The 26,541-nt window shown below is 35.1% G+C and overlaps 1 protein-coding gene across 1 annotated transcript; it reads right to left on the reverse strand.

Moving 5' to 3' along the window:
• Positions 1 to 59: 59 nt before the first annotated feature.
• On the reverse strand, positions 60 to 26,541 carry LOC127173492 (uncharacterized). The gene is made up of 47 exons (XM_051123407.1): positions 26,396 to 26,541; positions 25,845 to 26,008; positions 25,594 to 25,698; positions 25,281 to 25,443; positions 25,055 to 25,165; positions 24,830 to 24,958; positions 24,552 to 24,668; positions 24,275 to 24,443; positions 23,486 to 23,596; positions 22,642 to 22,823; positions 22,320 to 22,499; positions 21,917 to 22,038; positions 21,628 to 21,836; positions 21,507 to 21,542; positions 20,667 to 20,705; positions 20,531 to 20,578; positions 20,377 to 20,451; positions 20,162 to 20,263; positions 19,861 to 20,038; positions 19,500 to 19,648; positions 19,257 to 19,341; positions 18,804 to 18,914; positions 18,359 to 18,393; positions 18,189 to 18,286; positions 17,348 to 17,511; positions 16,936 to 17,040; positions 16,689 to 16,851; positions 16,501 to 16,611; positions 16,274 to 16,402; positions 16,037 to 16,153; positions 15,646 to 15,814; positions 15,449 to 15,559; positions 14,946 to 15,127; positions 14,690 to 14,869; positions 14,453 to 14,580; positions 14,212 to 14,384; positions 13,611 to 13,649; positions 13,237 to 13,299; positions 12,881 to 12,910; positions 12,505 to 12,537; positions 12,335 to 12,355; positions 11,739 to 11,819; positions 11,543 to 11,656; positions 11,284 to 11,458; positions 703 to 851; positions 515 to 599; positions 60 to 442 (listed from the first exon to the last, which is right to left on the reverse strand). The coding sequence occupies exons 1-47, from the start codon at positions 26,468 to 26,470 to the stop codon at positions 313 to 315; spliced, it is 5,445 nt and encodes a 1,814-aa protein (XP_050979364.1). The 5' UTR covers positions 26,471 to 26,541; the 3' UTR covers positions 60 to 312.

Below are 26,541 nucleotides of genomic sequence, written 5' to 3' on the forward strand. Positions count from 1 at the left end.
AGTAATGAATATTATGTTCGATATGACACATGTTGTGATATCTCATATTTGGCCAAATGTTTAAGTGTTTAATGGACAGAAATGTTTATTTGATTAAACTGGAATCCTAAAATGCACATTATGGTTACAATCATTTAGATTTTGAAGAGGGATCATTTTAAATACATTCAAACAAATTTAAAAGTGTTCCAGAATCTAACACATTGTTTTTATGTCGATGAATTCATGACAAGATGGGTGTCAGAGATTTCATGGTTTGCCAGTGACAGAAACCATACACTTTTACATGGAAACATGCTCTGTCCCAGTGTCTCATTTGCCCGCTTTGAACCCAGGTGCGGTAATGAAATCAGAAATGTCTTTCTGCATCACAGCGTAGAACGAGACAAGCCAGCATTTGATAACCGGCTTTGAAGAACGTCTGTAGTCTGTGACATCCTCCCTACAGATACATTCATAGATTAAACAAATGCATAAGACAAGTAAAGTAGTGTACGTATTGTTTATCACGTACCAGCTTGCGTTCACTTCCTGGTCATTTATTTTTAGAGTTGGTGTTTGTGATCCTTGAATCTCCTCATATGAAGCATCAGTTTTTCCTTTAATATCATCCACAGTTATTTAACCCATGTTGGTTTAATAACTCTTTGATTGCTAAATTGTTCATGTGTTTTAATATGAAAAAGCAATAAGCACTCTTACCTAAAATGCCTGTCAAACTGCCATCTTTTGGCTGTTGCTGAACAGCAGGCCACAAAAACGTGTGCCTTTTTTCCTTATGGAGAAGAATAATGACGCGGATGTTTCCCATGGTGACGTCTATTTCATTGCTTCGTAGAATCAGAGACACGCTGATGAAACAGAGAAGCTGATGATGAATTCTATCTCTTAGATGAATAAACAGGCTATAACATACACAAATTTGATAAAACACATATAGTTTGAGTAGTATTTACTTCTCTGTATTGTGTTGGGTCGGTTCCTGGCTCCACAAAAACTCAACTTTATTCGGGCCGTCGTGATATTTGATAACTCTTGTGTTTATTGCCAGATTGTTTGTTTTGTAATGAAAAGCAATTTCACGGAATCCCTTTCGTCCAATCATGGAGTCTCCATTCATAGAGAAACCTAGGACACACAGTAAATGTATAAAATAGTAATATTTAATTCAAGAAAAGGATTACTTTCAAAAGGATGTGCATGTAGTGAATGTGTAATAGCAACCTGAAGCTGAATCCTCTAGGAGAATAAGATTGTGAGGAACAGGAACGTCAAAACAAAGTGGCTTAGACTGACCATCAACAGACAGCACGAAACGATTTCTACGAACTGTTGAAACTAAAACAAAACATAACCAAATGCAGTATATAATTATTATATAAAATTGCGTAATAATTAAGTTTGAGAGCTCTTTATGTACCTGAATCAACAGAAAAAATTTTTTCTTCATGAACCATGGGCATTTGACCTAAAAAAAAAAAGAGGTTTAGTCATTAAAAAGCCAAAAACATTCTATTAATAATAAAGTTTTTCATGCTAAGTCAGGTTATCAATAAGTGAAATTATTAGGAGTTTAAGGGCATAGCACTGAAACCCCACTGTAATTGTTAGAATGGCCAAGGATCAGCAATCTCCACGCAAAACTGACTGGGCGGACCAAACCATACAGGAAGTCGTAGAGACATGAAACTAGGAGGGACGGTTGTACTCACGCTGTCAGAGTGAGGTGCAAAATCGCTCATAACTCCTTAAACGCTTGTCAAAGGCTCAAGTGTCTTATGACGTTGGAAACTTTGGCCACACCAAAGATTCCAACGTCACACCAGACAAAACGCATGCCACAGATTCGTCCGACACCCTGGTGAAATTCGTGTATTTTGCATTTTTTGAAAAACCTACTTTCGTGAAATAGCCCTAGGTTATTTGCCCGATCGGAACCAAATCAGTTCAGGAAGATTCTCTGGAGAGTAAATATCAATAATTATGAAAAAATGCATAATGTTCCACTCTCCGTCAAGGGGCAAGGCTGCCTTTTCTAAAATGGCTATAACTTTTAAACAGAATGAAAAAAATTTCGCCAAACTCAAAATGCAAGCGCGTATGTAAGAGCTGAATCTTTGATCAAGTAACAATAAATAAATAATTGCAGAGCTTGGCCTCTTGGTAGCTATAAGAGAGGAAAAACTGGCTATAACTACACCAACGCAAACCAATAGATGGCAGCAGAGGACCACTATTGGACTCGTTCAACTCACTATAATAGTACTTTTCACAAATTTTTCCTTTGGATTCATATTTAGACATTATAAGATTACTGTTACAACATTTAAAATCACATTTTCTCAAAGCTGACCACTTCCTTTATATTGAGGAATCACATTTTGCAATTATGCCACAATATGATTAAATTGAAACCTGAAAATTGTTATAAAGAGAAGACTTGCAGTAAGCATTTTCTTACACATTTTCTTACACATCAAACCTATTTATCTCTACAACAAAATATGGTTGCATGTGTGTGTGTAATTATGCTTAATGTGTATTAAATATTATACTTTAACGCTTTCATTTCAGTGTGTGTACGTGTGTCAGCCCAACATTTCAGGTTGGCCGAGATCATAACAGCTTAGATGCAATAAAGGCCTTAAAGTGCTTGAGCTCCATTAATTGCTGCTTGCAACTGTATTATTATATAGATATGTTCCACCTGAAACAGTGTTTTTTTAAGTTGTGAGCATGAATAAAACATCTGTTTTTAACAAATTTGTTTTCAATATGTGTGTTAATTGCAACTCCACCATTTTACACCTTAACCCTTTTTTGCCTAGCCCTTTTACACCAAAATTAAAAAATATATACACATTTATATTCTGCCAAAACAAAACAAAACAAAACAAAACAGAGGAGTTTCAAAGCAGTGTTTAGAAAAATGGGTAATCTTAAAGATCATGGTAAATTTAATACTGCTTGGTGTGAACACTGTGGAAGCAATATGCAATTTCCTTTTTACATTACCAACAAACCCCCCCCCTTGCAGACCGAAACGAGGAGCAACACCACCACCACCAACAAGACCTGTTTCTGGGATATGACACAAATGAAATATATATAAGTAAGTAAATAAATAAATAAATAAAATATATATATTCTATTAAAACTGCACAACTTGCATAATAACTAAGTTTGAGAGATCTTTATGTACCTGAATCAGTAGAAAGAAATTCCGCCGAAAATAACATAGGCATTTGACCTAAAAAAAAAAAGAGGTTTAGTCATTAAAAAGCCAAAAACATTCTATTAATAATAAAGCTTTTCATGCTAAGTCAGGTTATCAGTAAGTGAAATTATTAGGAGTTCAAGCGCATAGCACTGAAACCCTACTGTAATTGTTAGAATGGCCAAGGATCAGCAATCTACACGTAAAACTGACTCAGCAGACCAAACCATACAGGAAGTTGTAGAGACATGAAACTAGGAGGGACAGTAGTACTCACGCTGTCTAAGTGAAGTACAAAATCACTCATAACTCCTTAAACGCTTGTCAAAGGCTCAAGTGTCTTATGACGTTGGAAACTTTGGCCACACCAAAGATTCCAACGTCACACCAGACAAAACGCATGCCGCAGATTTGTCTGTCACCCTGGCGAAATTCACGTATTTTGCATTTTTTTTGAAAAACCTACTTTCGTGAAATAGCCCTAGGTTATTTGCCCAATCAGAACCAAACCAGTTCAGGAAGATTCTCTGGAGAGTGAATATCAATAATTATGAAAAAAGCATAATGTTCCACTCTCCGTCAAGGGGCAAGGCTGCCTTTTCTAAAATGGCTATAACTTTTGAACAGAATGAAAAAATTTCACCAAACTCAAAATGCAAGCGCGTATGTAAGAGCTGAATCTTTGATCAAATAACAATAAATAAATAAATAAATAATTGCAGAGCTTGGCCTCTTGGTAGCTATAAGAGAGGAAAAACTGGCTACAACTACACTAACAGAAACCAGTAGATGGCAGCAGAGGACCACTATTGGACTCATTCAACTCACTATAATAGCACTTTTCACAATTTTTTCCTTTGGATTCATATTTAGACATTATAAGATTACTGTTATAACATTTAAAATCACATTTTTTTCAAAGCTGACCACTTCCTTTATATTGAGGAATCACATTTTGCAATTATGCCACAATATGATTACAATGAAACCTGAAAATTGTTATAAAGAGAAGACTTGCAGTAAGCATTTTCTTACACATCATTTTACTTCAAATCTCTATATCTACAACAAAATGTGGTTGCATGTGTGTGTGTGTAATTATGCTTAATGTGTATTAAATATTATACTTTAATGCTTTCATTTCAGTTTGTGTACGTGTGTCAGCCCAAAATTTCAGGTTGGCCTAGATCATAACAGCTTAGATGCAATAAAGGCCTTAAAGTGCTTGAACTCCATTAATTGCTGTTTGCAACTTCATTATTATATAGATATGTTCCACCTGAAACAGTGTTTTTTTAAGTTGTAAGCATGAATAAAACATCTGTTTTTAACAAATTTGTTTTCAATATGTGTGTTAATTGCAACTCCACCATTTTACACCTTAACCCCTTTTTGCCTAGCCCTTTTACACCAAAATTAAAAAATATATACACATTTATATTCTGCCGAAACAAAACAAAACAGAGGAGTTTCAAAGCAGTGTTTAGAAAAATGGGTAAGCTTAAAGATCATGGTAAATTTAATACTGCTTGGTGTGAACACTGTGGAAGCAATATGCAATTTCCTTTTTACATTACCAACAAAACCCCTTTCCCCTTGCAGACCGAAACGAGGAGCACCACCACCACCACCACCAACAAAACCTGTTTCTGGGATATGACACAAATGAATATATATAAGTAAGTAAATAAATAAATAAATAAATAAATAAAAAATTCTCTCTCTCTAAAGGCGTGTTATAGATGGGACTGTAAATACCTACTTGTAAAGTGACCTGCAGTATTATGACTATGATGGCTGTGCATTACTAATTAAGAAAGAAAAAGAAAAGTGTTATTCACTGTATACAGCTGTCAGTAAAAGTTCAAAACCACATGTGAAAATCTGTTATTCAAGTTTTACTCAAATTGTTATACTGATTCAATATTTTGTGAAGAAAAAAATTACATTATATAGAACTTTTCATAAGTGATCTATGACTTTTGAACTCCCTTGTGTATAAATATCAATACAATAGCTAAATCTATCACATTCATAACTCAGACACATTACTTATATAGAAGTTTTTTTTATGTAAGCATTTTTTAATCATATTTTATTACATGTAATGTTTAACCTATGATGCTGTTGATGCAAAGCTTAATACTTTCGTAAACAAATTTTTATATCATCACTGTGTTTATTTTGCTGTATAAAATCAAATGTTAAAAGTCAGATGTTTGTACACTTTTGTTTATAAGTTTTTACAACTTCTCAGTTCTCACCTGGAGGTCTGGGTGGCGTTTCTCCCTCTTTGGGTTTGTCGGCAACTTCCACTTCACCTTCCTGTGGCTTAGTAACGACCATAGAGGTGAGAGGAGTGACAAACTGGTATTTCAGAGAGAGTTTGAGAGCTTCTTTCTTGGCATCCTCTTGCTCTTGTCCTTTAAGAAGCACCCTGAAACGGAAAGATGCCTTCAGTGTCCATCCTTAAATCGGAGAATGTCATATCACTCATAAACTCACTGTCTTTCCAGAAGCTGCTTCACTGTAAGGTAGGCCCACAATCTCTGCATGAAATCTTCATTCTCAGGTGGGACATCACTAGGGTCTTTTGTCATTATAGTGTCCTGATACATCACATTACTGCCTCTCTACTCAGAAATATTAATATTAGTAAACATTTTCATCTCGAATGTTGTCAATACCACTTTTACAATACTCATAATCGACTATCGTAATAAAGAGAAGAGGAGTGAAGATCTTACTGATACTGCAATGACTTCAGTGGTGAAACTCTCCACACTGTTGTCTGTGATTTGCCCTGACACCACAATCTCAGAGCCATTGAAGTACAAGCCAAAGCTGGTCTTGGTAAGGTTTGTCCCTCCTGGGTATTTCAGTTGAATATCAGTGAGGAGAGGGACGGCAACTTCATCATAGAAGCCCTAAAAATCAAACAAACTTTCAATGCGCTCAAACGTTCATTGAGAACGAATTCACAACTGATTATCTGTAGTTCACCTGCAGCTGTAGATCAGCATCTGAATCTTCATAAATCCTGCGAGCGACTCCACTATTTTCCAATGACATCTTTGTCAGGAAGTCAAAGTTAACATCATATCCAAAACCGAGACAATAAAGGGGAAACTTTGTCCCAATGGCCCCTTTTACATTGGCCATTATCTTCTGTATGTTGGTTTCACCTGTTTAAAAATCATAATTTGATGTTTTTGAGTTATTTGAGTGATCAGCCATGGACACATTAGGCAATTTCATATTTTTGTTGTCTTATTCTCTTACTAACAAAGATAGGAGCCAAACTGGTCATGATAATAATCAATTGTTCCTACAACTATTTCAATTAAGTCTAAAACCCTTTATAAACAGGTCTGCTAATAAACTCTGTATATTGTAGGATGGCAGATAAAGTGTTGTTCTGTTCAAGAAGCTGAACGAATGAACTAATGCCATGATAAAACACTGTTTAGCTTGTGTTTGTTAGTGTGAATGTGTGCCTGAAGTGGGATCTCCATCAGTCAGCAGGATGAGGATGGAGGCTGTTCCCGCTCGTGGATGTCGACTGATCATCTCCACTCCTGCTAGAACTGCTGCGTTTATGTCTGTGGCTGAAGGAAGACCAAACATAGTCGTGTCACTGTAAGGTACAGCTTTCTTACTTCTTATTTAGCATTAGTGCTGTAACTCACCTCCTCTATCTCTGATCTCCTTCACAAAAGATTTTGCATTCTCCAGGTTTGTCTCAGTAGCTTTGAGGAGCTCACGCTTCCATAAGCTAACTTCACTGTCAAAGGTGATCAGTCCAAAGTGGTCGTCCTCATCAAGATCACTCAAAATCCTTAGCAGTGCCAAACGAGTCTAAAGACACAAAACACTCCTGTTAGCACATCTGGAAAACAACACCAAACTGATTTCAATACCAAATTGATTTGAAATCCCCCCAAGACTGTTCTTCTAGGGTTTTAAAATCAAAACATTTCATCGCTCTTTTGATTTGGCTGAAACGCTGACATTTACCTGCTCTATTTTTCTGCCGTGCATAGAGCCACTCCGGTCAATGACAAACACCACATTTTTAGCAATACGTGGAACATCAGAGGGTGCAAAGTAGTGGACGAAATAGCCATTTGATACCTGAGAGAACAGAAAAGTAAGTACATTATAAACATCACCGATGTCTTCCACTTTTGCCAAAATCCTAAAAACTTATTTTACTCTCTTAAAGCATGTTATTAAAAACGTACCACAACTTCTCCTTTGGGATTTTTTCTCTCAACATCATATGTTATGAGCAGGTCTCCATTCATCCCATTTTCTCCACAGCTTTTACACTTGGTTTGTTGATCTCGTGTGGGATAGAAGGTCACCCATGCCTGAAATTATCAGTTTGATCATAAGATAACATTATTTTAAGTGTATGAGCATATTGGGAACATCTAAACTGTTTTTATCTGTCATTTACGCTTACGTCTTTGTCTGCTCTGGTGGTTTTGATGGCATTGGCCAGATCATCGGTGCTCAAATCTCCTTTCACCTCCAAGAAGGAAATTCCTGGTTTCTCTTGGATGTGCACATCTAACTGATGTGAGTAAAAAAACATCTATTTATCTATTCACTAGAATTAAATGAATATATAATCAGATATTATCCATCATAACTGATTATATATTTGTTCTTCTACTGTACCTTGAAGTCAGCCACCGGCTGCATCGGTTGGGCATTGATGAGTAGCTCGTATCTCCCGAGGCGACGCTGTAGCAGTTCCTCGTAGGTCAACTCAAAGGTCACTTTACTAAAAGCAGCCACCGTTACTGAAGTTTTAAAGTCCTCTAAAGTCCTTCCAACAGATCTGAAATAGAAATAAATTCGAGTCTACAACTAACAATGCTATAAATACATGTTTTATAGACGTCATTTACAAAAAAATACAGTACTTGATCAATCCAGCACTTTGTCCTTGAGATACTGCTCGACTGTATTGCTGTTGAGCTTCTTCTTTCCCCTTCACAACCCCATCGTATGTTTTTCCCTCTATAGTCCTATGGAGAAAACGACACCATAGGATCTCTTAATATCCTTAAACTGACATTGTGTAACTGAGACATTGCAGAAAAAAATTCCATCACACAAATGGCAGCATCACTAAACATGTTAGTTATTATAGAATTATTTGTACCATTATCTACAATTTCTTGCAATAAATAGAAACATTTCTACATTTTTATTTTGTTCTTATCTGGATGCATTATCAAATGGACCTGACATCACATGGCGTCTTCACCTCTTTAGTTCTACTTATATAACACTATATAACTAATGTTCACCCACATTCTGAATTTGCTGATGAAGGCATTCTTGGGAATCTTGACCTCAAACTGGATCTCTTGAGATTCATTCAGTTTGTTGGCAACGCGGCTTGTGATGACTGTTGTGGTGAAGCGACTGGTGACTGTGGAGTTAATGTAGAAGCTGTATATATCCACATTTTCTTTCTGTTGAGACATCAACAGTACACTCGTATCAAAGTATACTCATATTGTATAACAGAAAGTGATTGGCTAATGCACATTTACTCCTCCTTTTTGCAGGACTGCTCAATTGTTCAAATGTTTACTGCTCAAAAATAGCATGGAGAAAAGGCCTTTGGACTAAAAGACAAACATGTTTTGATGAGTGCATCTCAGTGCACACAAGTGAGGAAGAGAAAGTTACAAAGTTCTGTCAATTCAAATTATATTTTTCTGTCAACAATATTATAGACATAATCAGAATAAAAATACTGTTAAATATCTCAACAGAACAACCAAACATTTTTGTTTTGTACATTGCATTGTGGTTTTTTATTCATTAAAAAAACAAAGATTATACAACAAACAAAATCATATTAAATCAAAATATGTGATACACAACTGTTCAAATGTTTGGGATTTAAAATGTTTTTTAAAGAAATTATGCTCACAAAGGCTGCATTTATTTAATGAAACATTATTGTAATTTAAAATAAGTTTACATTTACAAATGTAATTTATTCCTGTGAGGCAAATCTGAATTTTTAGCATCATTACTCCAGTCTTCAGGGTCACAGGATCCTTCAAAAATCATTTTAATATTTATTTATAATTTTTTTTTAAAGAGTTATTTACTATAAAAAAGAGTTGCTTAATATTTTTGTGAAAACATGCTACATTTTTTCAGGATTCTTTCATAAATAAACATTATTTGTTTTATAACATTACAAAAATAATTTAGTTAATAAAAGCATAAATTATTTAAATAAAATCTTACGAACGTCAAACTTTTGAACAGTAGTGTATTTTCAACATCCGTAACAAGATATAATTTATCTGAAGTACAGATATTTCATCTATTTTTGTAACCTGATTTGACTCAGTCTTCTTCATCTTGAACTAAAACTTGACCCTCACCTTCTTAATAGGAACTGAAGTGACTGAGATGATAAAAACGCCCAGAAGAATCAACCGGAGAGCTGCTCGATCCATCATGATCTGCATAGGAAACAGACCTCGAAACAAACACAGCCTTTAAACTCAAGTCCACATCATGCTATTGGCTATTACTGACCGGATACAGGAACCTCCCCCTTTACATGCAAATTAGAGTCTCTTGAACCCCACTGTAAAAGCATGGTGTTGTGCTTTATTTATATTATCAAGACAGGAGCACACAAACACATATTTTCCAGGAATAATAACCAACTGAAGGCTTTGTACCATGTATAGATGACATTTTTGGTGTGCAATTTTAATTGCTATTTTATCAGATGGTTTGTCAGCTAAAGCCCAGGTGAAACATACCCATACACATTCAACAAGTGGCGAGTAAATATTCCACTCTAAAGCAGAACATTATATACAGATGGAAATCACTTTAAAATCATATTGTACATGGTTATCAAAACATGCCAAAGATGTGGTACGCATACTGGAAATAACTTTGTCACGCCCCTACTATTTGCCAAGAGATGACAGTTTTATAGCTGATGAACAATGTCCATTTGAAGAATATGTTATATTATTGGAAAGGTCAGCACGATAACCGACAATACATTTTTTTTGCCAAACTCTACAGCTGAGTGACAGCGAAGTCAGAGAGCTTTCGCTGTGCGACAGCCTGGAATGGTACAAGCCAACATCCAACCTCAGGAGCAGAAGCAATTCTGTAGTCCTTCGTCATCACCCTGAAACAACAACACACCCTCTATTAGATTATATGTAATAAAATCATATGCCAAAATGCAGTTTTACATAAATTCAGCTATGTGTACTGACCTAAAAAAAAAAATCTTACCTACCCTAAACGTTTGAAAAGAGGTATAAAAATCAGAATATGTTTTCTGACATATCATGTGACACTGAAAACTAGAGTAATGATGCTGAAAGTTCAGATTATAAAATATGAAGATAGAAAGAAAACAGTCATCTTAAATTGTAGGAATAATTCAAAATGTCACTTGACCTTAAAAAAAAAAAAAAAAATCTTACCAACCCTAAACGTTTGAATGGTAGGGTGTATATTTTTATTGTCTTAGGTTTTTCCTAAATTTAAAAAAAAAAAATGTAATTTTTCCAAATTTTGACTGGTAGTACATTATTGATCACTTACCAAGACGTCTTCACTTCCTGATCCTTTAACTTTAAAGTTGGTGTTTGTGATCCTGGGATCTCCTCATATGTAATATCGGCCTCTCCTTAAAATATAATCCACAGACATTGCAATTTTTTGGATTATTAACCACAAAATCATAGATAAAATCAGTTGAGATTTAGTGCTGATACACAACACATTATTAATTACTGACAGTCTTACCAAAAATGCCGCAAAAACTTGAAACTTGTGGCTGTTTCAGAACAACAGGCCACAGGAACTTGTCATTTTTTTTTGTGTGGAGAAGAATAGAGACACTGATGTTTCCCATGGTGACATCTATTTCATTGTGCCGTAGAATTAGAGACACGCTGATGAAACAGAGAAGCTGATGAGTGAATTTTGTCTAACTGTGACATACACAAATTTATTGAAAAGCATATAGTTTGAGTAGTATTTACTCCTCTGTAATGTGTTGGGTTGGTCTCTGGCTCCACAAAAACTCAAGATGATTCTGGCCATCAGTGTATCTGATAGACGTTGTGTTTATTGTCAGATGATGGTTTGTTTTGTAATGAATGGCAATTTCATGAAATCCATTTTGTCCAGGCATGGATTCTCCATTCATAGAGAACTCTGGGACACAGTAAATGTATGTATTAATTCAAGAAAAGGATGACTTACAAAAGGATGCGCATGTAGTGAATGTGTAATACTAACGTGAAGTTAAACCCCGCAGGAGTCTGAGTTTGTAAGGAACAGGAACGTCAAAACAAAGTGGCTTAGACTGACCATCAACAGACAGCACGAAACGATTTCTACGAACTGTTGAAACTAAAACAAAACATAACCAAATGCAGTATATAATTATTTTATAAAATTGCGGAATAATTAAGTTTGAGAGCTCTTTATGTACCTGGCATGGCTGTAGCAACAATTGTTTTCCACGGAATCATCTGTCTTTGATCCAAGATCAATTTGCTGCCAAAATCATAATCTAAAAAAAAGGGAGTTTAGTCATTTAAGTCAGAGGGTCAAGTCAGATCATTTATGCAGTAATTCAACTTTTCATGCTACATAAGTTTATTAATAAGTCACAACGCTCATAATGTAACAATGAAATCAATAAACAATGCAAAAGTTGTAGCAATGCATTTTTTAAATAATTAAATAGAGGAATTCAATTATTTAGTAATTAAACTCTGCCAAATTACAAGGTAATAACTCTCAAAAACACAACAGTTATTCATAAAACATTTCATAAGAATTACTGGAGCTGCATTTAAATCATTTTCAAATGTTTTATATTAGGAAGCTTCATTTCAGAATCACACCTAATGCCTTATTTTTATTTATTTTCACTCTATTATCTATTTATTTTGATTTTATTTTTAATAAAGCAAATTCACAATTATTAAAAAAGGGAGCTAATTATAAACATTCTCAAAAAAGTAGCTGAAAATTATTATTATTTTTGGACACAAAACATTGCCAAAGCATTGTCTTGCATACCCTCAACTCTTACTCCAGGAACTGGGAATGGTTTAGCCATTAAATAGACAATAAAAGACTTGAATTTCTTACCAAGTATGATAATTTGACAAGACATACATGATATGTATGCTGTGTTTATTCATTACAGAATCTGATAAATGATAGATAAAAGGAATGAAACCACCTACGTGCAACAGGACCATTAGAGTGATATCGTCCGCCTGAAAACAAAGTATTTTTATGCTGTAAGCATGAATCAAAGGTCTGTTAATCACAAATATATTTTCAGTATGTGGGTTTTATTGCAACCCCCCCATTTGCCGAGACCTTTTCCACCAAAATTAAAAAAAAAAAAAAAAAAAAAAATTATATCTTGCCAAAAAACAGAGGGGTATTTATAAAAAGGGATAGTCATAATGATCATTGTGATTTCAATACTGCTTGATCTGAACACTATGGAAGCTGTAAGACAAAAGGGACACATTTTCCTTTACACATGATGTATATCTTGTACCCATTAAAAAAAAAGAAAACGAAAAAGAAAAAAAAAAAAAAAAGCCATACCGCGATTCACTGGAAGACTGCCAACATATCCTGTTACAGGGATATAAAACAAATTATAAAAAAGAGAGCTATTTTAAGGCAGATACAGTATACTAACATCAGCATAAAATGAAAATTCATGCAATTTTAGAAAATGATTCTATTTTCTAATTGCATGTTATAGATCATATTGTGAATGATCTATGTTCTTTTAAAAATGGAGGGTCTTTATAGCCTTAATGAGGTGATCATGTTGATTTGAATATTGCTTGATCTGAACAATACAGAAGATATAAGACAGAAGGAGGCATGTTTACCTTTACACATTATTTACCTATTTAAAGAAGAACGTTTTTAGAAGAAGAAGAAATGCATACCATGGAACACTGGACGACCAGGTGGACCGGGTGGACCATAGTTGTACTGACTCAATCCTGGTGCTGGGAAATTTCAAGGCAGATGCATTATAATAAAGTCAGCATGAAATGAAAATGCATGTATTTTCCAAATGCATGTCATAAATCTCATTGTGAACTATCTATCCATGTATGTGTTTAATTTTTTCAATTATGACTTTTTATTTTCAAATTTAAAACATCATAACTGGTCTATAAATTATTATATTATAATATTAAGTCTCCATCCTATTTATATTACACTCAGATGTGCATCACAATACGAACGAAAGATCTCTGCAATAGTATACATAAAGAGAGTACATGAAATATTAGTTTAATCTTTTTGTACTTACATGCAGCGGCACCATGAGGTATAGGACGGAGGTTCATTACTAATTAAAATACAAGGAGAAAACTGTTATTCATCTGTGTACTCTGGCCAACAAAAGTCATTTTCTTCAGTTCATTTCCTCTGTTCAATCCATTGAGGTCAGATGTTAGTAAAAACATGAACACACTTTTATAATGATGTAAATCTGATTGCTTTAAATCAATCTATTGCTAATCTAGTGCTTTTTTAACTGTGATCAGATTAATTTTGTTAGTGACAAAGAACAAATTTTACATATTCATCTACTGTAAACTCTTGTTTCCAGCAGCATCGGGATGTTTGCTAATGGTAAACAGCTGCTTGCATATTTCTGACTTCTTTTTACCCCTACAAGCAAAAAATGCAAAGGAACATTGCCATGAGTATATTGTGGCCTTAACTTCTAGGATGCACAAATAAAGTAGCTTCTTCAAATCATCTTTCATTAGATATGTTTTGTAGACATGGCTAATGCATTTGTTTAGAACTTTTCATATTGCTGCTATATATTTAGCTGTAGAAAATGGACCTTGCACAAGGTTTGTACACTTTTTATAATGTTAGTACAACTTTTCAGTTCTCACTTGGAGGTCTGGGTGGCGTTTCTCCCTCTTTGGGTTTGTCTGCAACTTCCACGTCACCTTCTTGTGGCTTGGTAACGACCATAGAGGTGAGGGGAGTGACAAACTTGTATTTCAGAGAGAGTTTGAGAGCTTCTTTCTTTTTATCCTCTTTCTCTTGTCCTTTAAGAAGCACCCTGAGACAGAAAGATGCCTTCAATGTCCAAACTTAAATCGGAGAATGTCATATCACTCATAAACTCACTGTCTTTCCAGAAGCTGCTGCACTGTAAGGTAGGCCCACAATCTCTGCATGAAATCTTCATTCTCAGGTGGGACATCACTAGGGTCTTTTGTCATTATAGTGTCCTGATACATCACATTACTGCCTTTCTGCTCAGAAATAGTAACATTAGTGAACATTTTCATCAGGAATGCTGTCAGTACCACTTTTACAAAACTCACATTCGACCATTTAAGAGAAGATGAGTGAAGATCTTACTGATACTGCGATGACTTCAGTGGTGAAACTCTCCACACTGTTGTCTGTGATTTGTCCTGACACCACAATCTCAGAGCCATTGAAGTACAAGCCAAAGCTGGTCTTGGTAAGATTTGTCCCTCCTGGGTATTTCAGTTGAATATCAGTGAGGAGAGGGACGGCAACTTCATCATAGAAGCCCTAAAAATCAAAGAAACATTAAATGCGCTCAAGCACTCATCAAGGATGAATTCACAGCTGATAATCTGTAGTTCACCTGCAGCTGTAGATCAGCGTCTGAATCTTCATAAATCCTGCGAGCAACTCCACCATTTTCCAGTGACATCTTTGTCAGGAAGTCAAAGTTAACATCATATCCAAAACCAAGACAATAAAGGGGAAACTTTGTCCCAATGGCCCCTTTCACATTGGCCATGATCTTCTCTATGTTGGTTTCACCTGTTTAAAAATCAAAATTGATTTAATATTGATATTTTCAACTTATTTGAGTGATCAGCCATGGAACATTAGACAATTTCATATTTTTGTTGCCTTATTCTCTTACTGACAAAAATAAGAGCCAAACTGGTTTGGATAATAACCCATTGTTCCTACAACTATTCAATTACTGTAGGTCTGAAAACCCTTTATGAACAGCTCTGACAATAAACCTTGTATATTACAAGATGGCAGATAAAGTGTTGTTCTATTCATGAAGATGAATGAATGTACTAATGATAAAACACTGTTTGGCTTGTGTTTGTTAGTGTGAATCTGTGCCTGAAGTGGGATCTCCATCAGTCAGCAGGATGAGGATGGAGGCTGTTCCCTCTCGTGGATGTCGACTGATCATCTCCACTCCTGCTAGAACTGCTGCGTTTATGTCTGTGGCTGAAGGAAGACCAAACATAGTTGTGTCACTGTGAGGTACAACTTTCTTTTCTTACTCCCTATTTAACATTAGTGCCGTAACTCACCTCCTCTATCTCTGATCTCCTTCACGAAAGATTTTGCATTCTCCAGGTTCGTCTCAGTAGCTTTGAGGAGCTCACGCTTCCATAAGCTAACTTCACTGTCAAAGGTGATCAATCCAAAGTGGTCGTCCTCATCAAGATCACTCAAAATCCTTAGCAGTGCCAAACGAGTCTAAAGAATGTCAGCACATTTGGAATTTATTCTTTATCTGTTAAGACTGTATACTCACATTTACCAAAATGGACAATTTTTTCTTTTACCTATTTAAAGAAAGCAACTTCACATTAATTTCAACACAGAAAATGTTCCACAAACGTTCTTCAAAGGTTTTACCGTCAAAACATGTCATAGCTTATTATATGCTTTTGATTTGCACAAAACGTTAATATTTACCTGCTCTATTTTTCTGCCATGCATAGAGCCACTCTGGTCAATGATAAACACCACATTTTTGGGAATACGTGGAACATCAGAGGGTGCAAAGTAGTGGACGAAATACCCATTTGATACCTGAAAGAACAGAAAAGATTATAATATTAGAATGTCATTCATGTCTTTTTACATGGCCAGTCTTTTGAAATTCTCTCCACTTTTGTCATATTATTTGAAAGCATTTTATTAAAAATGTACCATGACTTCTCCTTTGGGATTTCGCCTCTCAACATCGTATGTTATTAGCAGGTTGCCATTCAACCCATTTTCTCCACAGCTTTTACACTTGGTCTGTTGATCTCGTGTGGGATAGAAGGTCACCCATGCCTGAAATGATCAGTTAGGTCATTTGGTAACTTTATTTGAAGTGTATGAGCATATTGAGAACATCTAAACTGTGTTTTAACCCTCATTTAAGTTCTTACATCTTTATCGGCTCTGGTGGTTTTGATGGCATTGGCCAGATCACCGGTGCTCAAATCTCCTTTCACCTCCAAGAAGGAAATTCCTGGTTTCTCTTGGATGTGCACATCCATCTGATGTGAGTAAAAGAAACACAATCTAACTATCCGTTGAAATTGATTATGAATTTCCTCAAAATTTCTTCCTTTACCTTGAAGTCAGCCACCGGCTGCATCGGTTGGGCATTGATGAGTAGCTCATATTTGCCGAGGCGGCGCTTTAGCAGTTCCTCGTAGGTCAACTCAAAGGTCACTTTACTAAAAGCAGCCACCGTTACTGAAGTTTTAAAGTCCTCTAAAGTCCTTCCAACAGATCTGAAATAGAAATAAATTCCAGCATATTAATAACAATGTTATAAATACATTTTTATGGACCTTTTTAATTTTTCTTAAATGTACTTGATCAATCCAGCACTTTGTCCTCGAGATACTGCTTGATTGTATTGCTGCTGAGCTTCTTCTTTTTCCTTCACAACCCCATCGTATGTTTTTCCCTCTATAGTCCTATGGAAAAAATGACACCATAGGATCTCTTAATATCCTAGAAACTTACATTGTGTATCTCAGACATTTGCAGGAAAAAAAATCCATCACACAAATGGCAGCATCACTAAATATGTTAGTTTCTATAGAAGTATTTGTACCAATTATTACAATTTCTTGTAATACATTGAAAAATTTCTACATTTTTATTTTGTTCTTATCTGGATGCATTATCAAATGGACCTGACATCACATCCACATGCTATAAATGGCTTCTTCACCTCTTTAGTTCTACTTATATAACACTATATAACTAATGTTCACCCACATTCTGAATTTGCTGATGAAGGCATTCTTGGGAATCTTGACCTCAAACTGGATCTCTTGAGATTCATTCAGTGTGTTGGCAACGCGGCTTGTGATGACTGTTGTGGCGTAGCGACTGGTGACCGTGGAGTTAATGTAGAAGCTGTATATATCCACATTTTCTTTCTTTTGAGAAATTGAACAGTAAACTCATATTAATGTTTGGTCAAAGTGATTGGCACATTTACTCCTCATATTTGCATAAGATTACTCAAATATTTACTGCTCAAAAATGGGATGGAGAAAAGGCCTTTGGACTAAAAGACAAATACGTTTTGATGAGTGCACCTCAGTGTTCACAATTGAGCAACAGATGGATAAAGAGAAAGATAGTTCTGTCGAACTGCATTTTACTGTCAGCAATGGCATTAAAGACATAAACAAAACAAAAATACTGTTGAATATCTCAACAGAGACACCAAGCAGTTGAGAAAATGGTCGATTTTGTACATTGCGCTGTGGGTTTTAATTAAGAAAAAAAAGACAGACAGATTATACGACAAACTAAATCATGTTAGATCAAAATACATGATACATTATTGTTTAAAAGTTTGATGTTTGTATGATTTTTTTTTGTATGTTTTTGAAGTCTATGCTCAAACAGTATTTTTGTTAAATATTATTGCAGTTTACATTTTAAAACATATTTTTTCCTGTGATGCAAAGCTGAATTTTCAGCATCATTACTCTAGTAATAGTTACTTACTCTAAATATTTTGTAACATTATAATTACCTTTATGGTCACTTTTGATCAATTATTTTTGATTAACTTTTTCATCTTGAACTAAAATTTGACCCTCACCTTCCCAACAGGATCTGAAGCGGCTGAGATGAGAAAGACGCCCAGGAGAATCAGCCGGAGAGCTGCTCGATCCATCATGATCTGCACAGGAAACAGACCTCAAAACAAACACAGCCTTTAAACTCAAGTCCACATCATGCTATTGGCTATTACTGACCGGATACAGGAACCTCCCCCTTTATTTGCAATCAGAGTCTCTTGAACCCTACGTAAGTCAATATCAGAGCATGCTTTTCAAAAAATACATTATCAACATAGTTTGTAAATTAATTTATGTAGAGCTTTTATTTATTTTATTAGTCAGGACCATAAAATATACACGTTTTCCAGGAATAAGCACAATCAATAATTGTAGAAGCATGTACGGTAGGAGTAACTGAACAGTTACTGTGTATTGATAAAATTTTTGATTTGCAATTTGAATTGCTTATTTATCACACGGTCTGCCAGCTAAATCCCAGGTACATTCGTGTGGCCAAAGAAGCACACATAAACATTCAAAGACATTTTATTGCTATTTGTTATATTATTAAATTAATAATATAACATTAATATGCTTTATTATTGAAAAGAGTAGCATGATGGACAATACAAATAATTTTTGCTGAAATCTACAGCTGAGTGACAGTGAAGTCTGCAAGCTTTTGCTGTGTGACAGCCTGGAATGGTACAAGCCAACATCCAACCACAGGAGCAGAAGCAAGTCTGTAGTCCTTCACCATCACCCTTTAATAACAACAAACACTTACTTAAAATCATATGCAGTTTTATTGAAATTCAGCTATATGTGCAGTACTAGTCAAAAGTTTGGAATAATTAAGATTTTAATAGATCAGCACCAAATTAGCATATTAGAATGATTTCTGATCATGTGACATTGAAGACTAGAGTAATGGCTGCTGAAAAGGCAGCTAGGCAGGAATAAATTACATTTTAAATATATTAAAATTGTGTTATTTAACATTAACAATATTAACATTTGACCATATTTTTGATCAAATAAATGCAGACTGAAGACTATAAGATCTTAATTACTCAAAACGTAGTCTATATTTATTGATCACTTACCAAGATGTCTTCACTTCCTTGTCTTTTAACTTTAAAGTTGGGGTTTGTGATCCTGGGATCTCCTCATATGAAATATCAGCCTCTCCTTAAATATTAATATTAGACATTATCATTTTTATTATTAAAGACATTATAAATGTTAGTTTAATACCCACACTATCGTCACTGACAGACTATCTTCCGTATCAGTATAGATTAAGTATATTGTAATGATATAGTATGATTGATTAGCGACTCTCTTACCTAAAATACCCATCAAACTGACATCTTTTGGTTGTTGCCAAATGGCAGGCCACAGGAATATGTCACTGTCTTTTTTATGAAGAAGAATAACAGCGCGGATGTTTCCCATTGTAATGTCCATTTCATTGCTCCGTAGAATCAGAGACACGCTAATGAAACAGAATAAAGTATAAAGACTTATAAATAACAATAAAGACAACTATATTAGCGTCCACACATAAGTTTGTGTAAAAGTGTGTGTGAAAATGAGATAGAAATTTAAATTTTTTTTTCAAATTAATACTTTTTTTTGCATTTGGTAAATTCTCTAAATGTATGAAAATGTAAACAATTTTTTTTTTTTTTATAATAAGAACATTACTTTTCTCTCTCATGGTGACTGAGGTCTTGCTCCCATGAAAACTTCACAGTTTCCTGCCCATCAGTGTAGTTAATTTCACTAGTGCTGAGCAGCAGATGGTGATTAGCTTTGTAATGAATTGTAATTTGACTAAAGCCTTCTCCTCCAAATGACTCATGTTGCCCATTCATAGTGAATTCTGATTATAGAGTATAAACAAACACTAAAGTGAGATTTTGCTTACATACACATGAACAAATGAAGCAATGGAATATTACTGTTCATTACAACAAACTGTACTAGAATGTGCTGGATATCTGACCCGATAAGACATTCTGTAGGAGTCTGACTTTCTGAGCAAGAGGAACGTTGTAACAAAGCGGCCGAGCATTACCAGAAGATTTCAAGATCCTTATGCTCCTCACTGAATGAAAAAAAAAGAGAATGAAGAAACGAAAATAAGGAAATATATGTCAGATGAAACTACACAACACTGCTTTACGATATATAAAGTGAACACACACAAGACTCACATACATGGAGGAGAGGTTGTCGGAGGTTTCCGAGTTGTTCTTGGTGATTGTACTACGGAAAGAATTTTTGGATAACGTTCTGGAAATAAGATAATGGAAAATCAGTATAACCGCTATAATCATTTATTTAATGCTCATTAACATATTAGAATACACACCTTTCATCCTGACATATTGCTGCCTTTGACTAAATGAGACATGGGACTCTATGATGAAAGTAAAGAGAATTATAAATAAGTCTGAGTGGGGATTTACATGAACTGAAGTAACAGAAAAGGAAGTGGTGTACAGTACCATATAGCCCTACACGGCTGTCAGGAAGAAACGCAGAAGCTGCAGTGTGGAAAACTCACATCAGACACTACTTTCCAACAAATAAAAGCAAAGCTTGGCTAGATATATAAGCATATTTTGTGTGCTTTCCATAATATACAGCTGAGGTCAAAGTTTACATACATGGTGAAATGCTGTAAAACCAAAGAATTTGTGGGACCTGAAGGATTTTTCTGAAGAACAGTGGGCAGTTTAACTGTTCAGGACAAACAAAGGATTCATGAATAACTATCACTAAACAAAAAACACAGCTGTTATTTTCTATTATTACTATTATTTTCTCTTGTGGACTATATGTAAACACCTTTTATGTGAAATAATAATCAGGCCAATACTAAATAAAAATAACATGCATTTTGTATAATTCCTCGTATTTTGGTAAAATAATTTTTACCAAATTACCAGATTTTGCAAGGTGTGTGTAAACTTTTGACCTCAACTATATTTTTTTATGTTTTCAAAAGATGTCTCTGCATTTATTGATGGAAAATACAGTAAAAACATCAAATGTTTTAAAATGTAATTTACTCCTACAATGACAATAGATTTTTTCAGGATTCTTTAATGAATAGAAAATTGATGAATTAAGAAAAAGTATCTTTACTGTCACCTTTCCCTAATTTCATGTATCTTTGCTGAGTATTAATTTATTAACAAAACTTACTGACTCTAAACTTTTATAGGTATATATCAAGTGATAAATAAACAGTTACATAAAGTTACAGTTTTCACAAATAATAATACTGTTTTTATTTTAGATAACACGTTTGGAAATGTAGGAAAAAGCAAAAAGCTGTGGACCTGAAGGTGTTCTGTGACTGGTCTTTTTTCTTTTCACTAGACAGGAGAAATAATGCTCATTAGCAAAATATAATGGCATAAAGATTACTCTGATAACAAAATAAATAAATAAATATCCAACCGTTTTGACTACTTCCTGACGTTTTAGTAATTCCTGATGAAAGCCTATTTGTTTTTTTTTCCTCTTTAGGTTTGTGGGCAACCTGCATTTCCTCATCTTGGGGCTTGGTGACTACCAGTGATGTAAGCGGTGTGACAAATTTGTACTTTAGAGAAAGAGCAAGGGCTTCTTTCTTCGCGTTGTCTTTTTCCAGCCCTTCCAGAAGCACCCTGAGGCACAGAGACAAAATTAACATGAAAATTCTGTTCTACTATGACATACATAAAGTAGAATCAGTATGTATACATACATTTTCTCCAGTAGCTGCTTCACTGTAAGAAAGGCCCATAATCTTTTAATGAAGTTCTTGTTTTGAGGAATGTCAAGGTCCCCTGTAGGTACATTGCTATGATATACAACCTTAGTGCTTTTCTGAAATAAAGAAAATAACCGTAAGCTCAAAGCTTTAAAAAATTACAATTCCGGTCATTATTTACTCACCTTTAAGACATTCCAAACCTGTATGCTGTTTCTTTTTCCAATTGAACACAAAAAGACCATTTTAAAGAATATTCACGCCAGGTATAACAACCTAAACAAAAGCTATCTTATAACAGCTTATGAGTTGGAATGACTTTAGGGTGTGTAAATAATTACAGAATTTTTGGACAAACTATTCCCTTTAAATGTTAGTCTTTAAGGGGTGATCTTACCGATAATGCAATGACCTCAGTGGTGAAACTTTCCAAACTGTTGTCAGTGATCTGGCCAGCTACCACAATCTCAGAACCATTGTAGTACTGGTTGAAAGTGGATTGGGTTAAATTGCCCACCCCTTGATAGTTAAGTTGAACATCAGTCAAGAGCGGGATAGCCACTTCCTCATAGAAGCCCTAATAAAATTGTGCAATTACAAAGACTTATACAATAATAATTTAACATAATTATATGTTTAGTTCTGGGAACAGCAGATGGCACAGTGGACTCAAAACCCAGGTCACTATTTAAAAAAGATTTTGTTTGTTTATATCTGACCTGCAGCTGTAGATCGGCATCAGAATCCTCGTAGATCCTGCGAGCAACACCTTTGTTTTCCAACGACAACTTATTCAGAAATTCAAAGCTGACATCAAACCCAAATCCCAAACTGTACAAAGGGAATTTTCCACCAATCGCCTCTTTGACATTTTTCTGAATCTTCACTGGGTTAGTCTCACCTTTTTGCATAAAAAAGAAACAATCAAGACAGATTTAATGCATGGCAATGAAGAAAAAAACGGATATTTTACTGCCAAATGTGTACTTCGTTATATTTTAGTGTAATGTATATTTTTTCATTTTTTCTTTATGTGTAAACAGTACATATACAGTCATGGTCAAAAGTATTAACAGTGACATCAGTTTAGTGCAAAGTATTTGCTTCAGTATTTTTCTCATGTTTCTGTGGTAAGGCTTTTGTTGGCAACGACATTCAACATATGCAAAGAATCAATTTTGTGTTGACCCTTCTTCCTCATAACCTCTGCAGTTCATTCTGGCATGCTGGATATCAGCTTTGGGCCAAATTTTGACGGAGGCAATCCATTCTTGACTTATTAGGGCTTCTGCTTGTGCACTTGCCTTTTAAGGACTGTCCACAGATTCTCCATGGGATCAAGATATAGGAAGTTGTCTATGAATGGTGAAGAAAGGTGATCTATCATGCTGAAAAATGCATGGATCATCACCAAATTGCTTCTGGATCATTGGAAGAAGTTAAAAACTGAAGCAGTACACTTTGCAAAAAATGTAAGTCACTGCCAATAATTTTGGCCATGACTGTGCAATATTTATGTATGTGTACAAGAGTGCATGCAGGAGTGAATCAGTTATTTTGTGCCTGTAGTGGGATCTCCATCAGTCAGCAGGATCAGGATGGATGCGGATCCCTCTTGCGGGTATTGTTTAATCATGTCCACAGCTTTTAGCACTGCAGCATTAATGTCTGTGGCTGAAAGGAAAGAAAATGTTACAAATGAATGCAATTTAGTGAAACTAGGGTGGAAGTCTAGGATGTCTGTTATTGTTTTCAAAGATCTGGCGATTGAAAACTGTGGAAAACACTACTAAAACTGTGGAGATCATATGTGACCCTGGTTCAAAAAACCCATCATAAGGGTCAATTTTATTTTTTTTTAGATTTATACATCACCTGTAAGCTGAATAAATACGCTTTCCATTGATGTATGGTTTGTTAGGATAGGACAAAATTTGGATGAGATCTATTTGAAAATCTGGGATCTGAGGGTGCAAAATACTCAAAATATTGGGAAAATCGCATTTAAAGTTTTCCAAATGAAGTTCTTAGCAACGCATATTACTAATTACAAAATTAAGCTTTGATATATTTACGGTAGACATTTACAAAAAATCTTCATGGAACATGATCTTCACTTAATATCATAATGATTTTTGGCATAAAAAAATCAATAATTTTGACCCATACAATGTATTTTTGGCTAATGCTACAAATATACCCATGCTTAAGACTGGTTTTGTGGTCCATGGTCACTTGTTTTTTGAATGGTTTCAGTTAGGTCATCATTTTCTCTTCAGGGAATTATTTGTCACACATCCATTTATTCATCTAGAATGGTTCTGTTTAGTTAGCAGATGGTGGATACTTTACATCCTCTACTCGTAATCCCCTTCACAAATGCTTTCGCTTCTTCCACGTTTCCTTTAGTTGCTTTTAGGAGTTCAGGTTTCCAGGTTTCAATGTGACCGCTGAACGTGATCAATCCGAAGCGGTCATCCTCAGCAATGTCACTCAAAATCCTCAGCATTGCCAAACGGGTCTAAAATATAATGCTTTCATTAGCTATAACCTAGAAAAACTGTAACTATATGAATATTATCATTTCTTCTGCATTATTCTCTCAAACCCAAAGAAGAAGTGAATTCACCTGCTCTATTTTTTTGCCCCTCATGGAGCCACTTTGATCAATGATAAACACCACGTTTTTGGGAATGCGTTGAATATCTGTAGGTGCAAAGTAGTGGACGAAGTAGCCATTTGATACCTGAGGATATATACGAATATTTGACATGCACGAATGAGTTCTGACACTGAATGATTCATGTCACTTTGTTGCGGTAAATTGCTGTGAGTGAACACTTTCTGGTTGTCAACACATTTGTCTTCCTGCCAACTTAAACTGAAATACCTAAGTGCACTACATACCGTCAGATCTCCACTTCGTTTTTGTCTCTGAACATCATACATAATAATCAGGTTGCCATTCAGACCATTTTTACTACAGTCATCACACCTTGTTTGCTGGTCACGAGTCGGGTAGAACTTCACCCATGCCTGAGATTGCAAAACGGAAAGTTATCACAATATATTTCATCATAATAACATATTCAAGCTTGTCTTTTGTTATTGAGTTCCATTTTTATTTCTTACATCTTTGTCTGCTCTGATGGTTGTGACTGCATTGGTCAAATCCTTAGTGCTCAGACCACCTTTGACCTCCAAGAAGGAAATTCCTGGATTTTCGTGGATGTGTATGTCAATCTAATCAAAGTAAAAGTCAGAAATTGTACATTTCTTTCCTTTTTCCATTATGATGAACATAAACCCCCATCTATACATCTTAATAACATAAATTTTGATGTGTCTCACTTCATACCTTGAAGTCAGCCACCGGCTGCATCGGTTGGGCATTGATGAGTAGCTCATATTTGCCGAGGCGACGTTTTAGCAGCTCCTCGTAGGTTAACTCAAAAGTCACTTTACTAAAAGCAGCCACCGTCACTGAAGTTTTAAAGTCCTCTAAAGTCCTCCCAACAGCACTAAAACAGAAATAGAGACCAGAATCTTTAATAATCCTGAAATAAATATATTTAGTTGAACTCTTATTTACATGCAAACCCTTGGCATTTTTAGCTAGTGCCATGCTCTACTGTTTGAGGTATGGGAATAATCTTTAAAATACCAAGCACCTGACAAGTCCAGCACTTTGTCCTCGAGATACTGCTTGATTGTATTGCTGCTGAGCTTCTTCTTTTTCCTTCACAACCCCATCATATGTTTTTCCCTCTATGGTCCTAATGGGAAACGGATTGTTATTATTAGCTAATAAAATCAGGAACTGATGTTATTAGATAGAATGGGTTTATTTTTAGGTTTAGTTGTAATTTTACAATCGTTTGAACATTTTAATGACTTGGATAGTGTTTGTGTATTCACTTACATTCTGAACTGGCTGATGAAAGCATCCTTGGGAATCTTGACCTCAAAATGGATCTCTTGAGACTGATTCAACAGGTTTGCCACACGGCTTGTGATGACTGTTGTAGCGTAGCGGCTGGTGACCGTAGAGTTAATTTGGAAGCTGTAAATATCTATATCTTGTTTCTGTATTAAAATGAACAAGTATTAGTATAAAGCTCTTAGGACAGAGGTCGTTTTGGACGAATCCACACAGAAAACAAAACAACCCCACAGTACATAGTAATGTGGACTTTCTCCTCAAACACGATTAGTCATTTACATGATATTTTGAACGTACGTTTACCATTGCCAACAAATAGAAATGTTCATTTTAACACAGAGATCTTAACAATGAAACTAAATTACGGAAAACTTTGCATTTAACTTTTTTTAACAAAGATTACAGTATTCATTTCACGATTAACTAACTATTAATAAACACTAGTGGCGAATAATGACATGAAGATTTAAGAAAATTAACAATAAAGTACTTTGTACGTTGTACTTTTTGTTTCCGACTGTTGACTTTACCTTGTCTTCAGCAGCCAGGTTGAAACAGGTGAATAGGAGGCCAAAGAAAGTTAGTCTAAGTACAACTTTGTCCATGGTGATCTGTGGAGAAATGAAAAAACAGACAACTAATAAAGCCAATATTGGCTGTCAAAGGCAAAGTTCAG

Source organism: Labeo rohita, chromosome 11 (genome assembly GCF_022985175.1).
Source record: "Labeo rohita strain BAU-BD-2019 chromosome 11, IGBB_LRoh.1.0, whole genome shotgun sequence".
NCBI lineage: Eukaryota > Metazoa > Chordata > Actinopteri > Cypriniformes > Cyprinidae > Labeo > Labeo rohita.

What these genes read in the sequence shown, in the direction of transcription:
- LOC127173492 (XM_051123407.1), bottom strand. Translation starts at nt 26,470, where the DNA reads ATGGACAAAGTTGTACTTAGACTAACTTTCTTTGGCCTCCTATTCACC. An exon ending in AGTCACCATGAGAGAGAAAA is followed by an intron (nt 19,649 to 19,860) that starts GTAATGTTCTTA and finishes CTGTTTCATTAG; the next exon opens with CGTGTCTCTGATTCTACGGA. An exon ending in GATTGCAAATAAAGGGGGAG is followed by an intron (nt 18,287 to 18,358) that starts GTTCCTGTATCC and finishes GTTTGTTTTGAG; the next exon opens with GTCTGTTTCCTGTGCAGATC.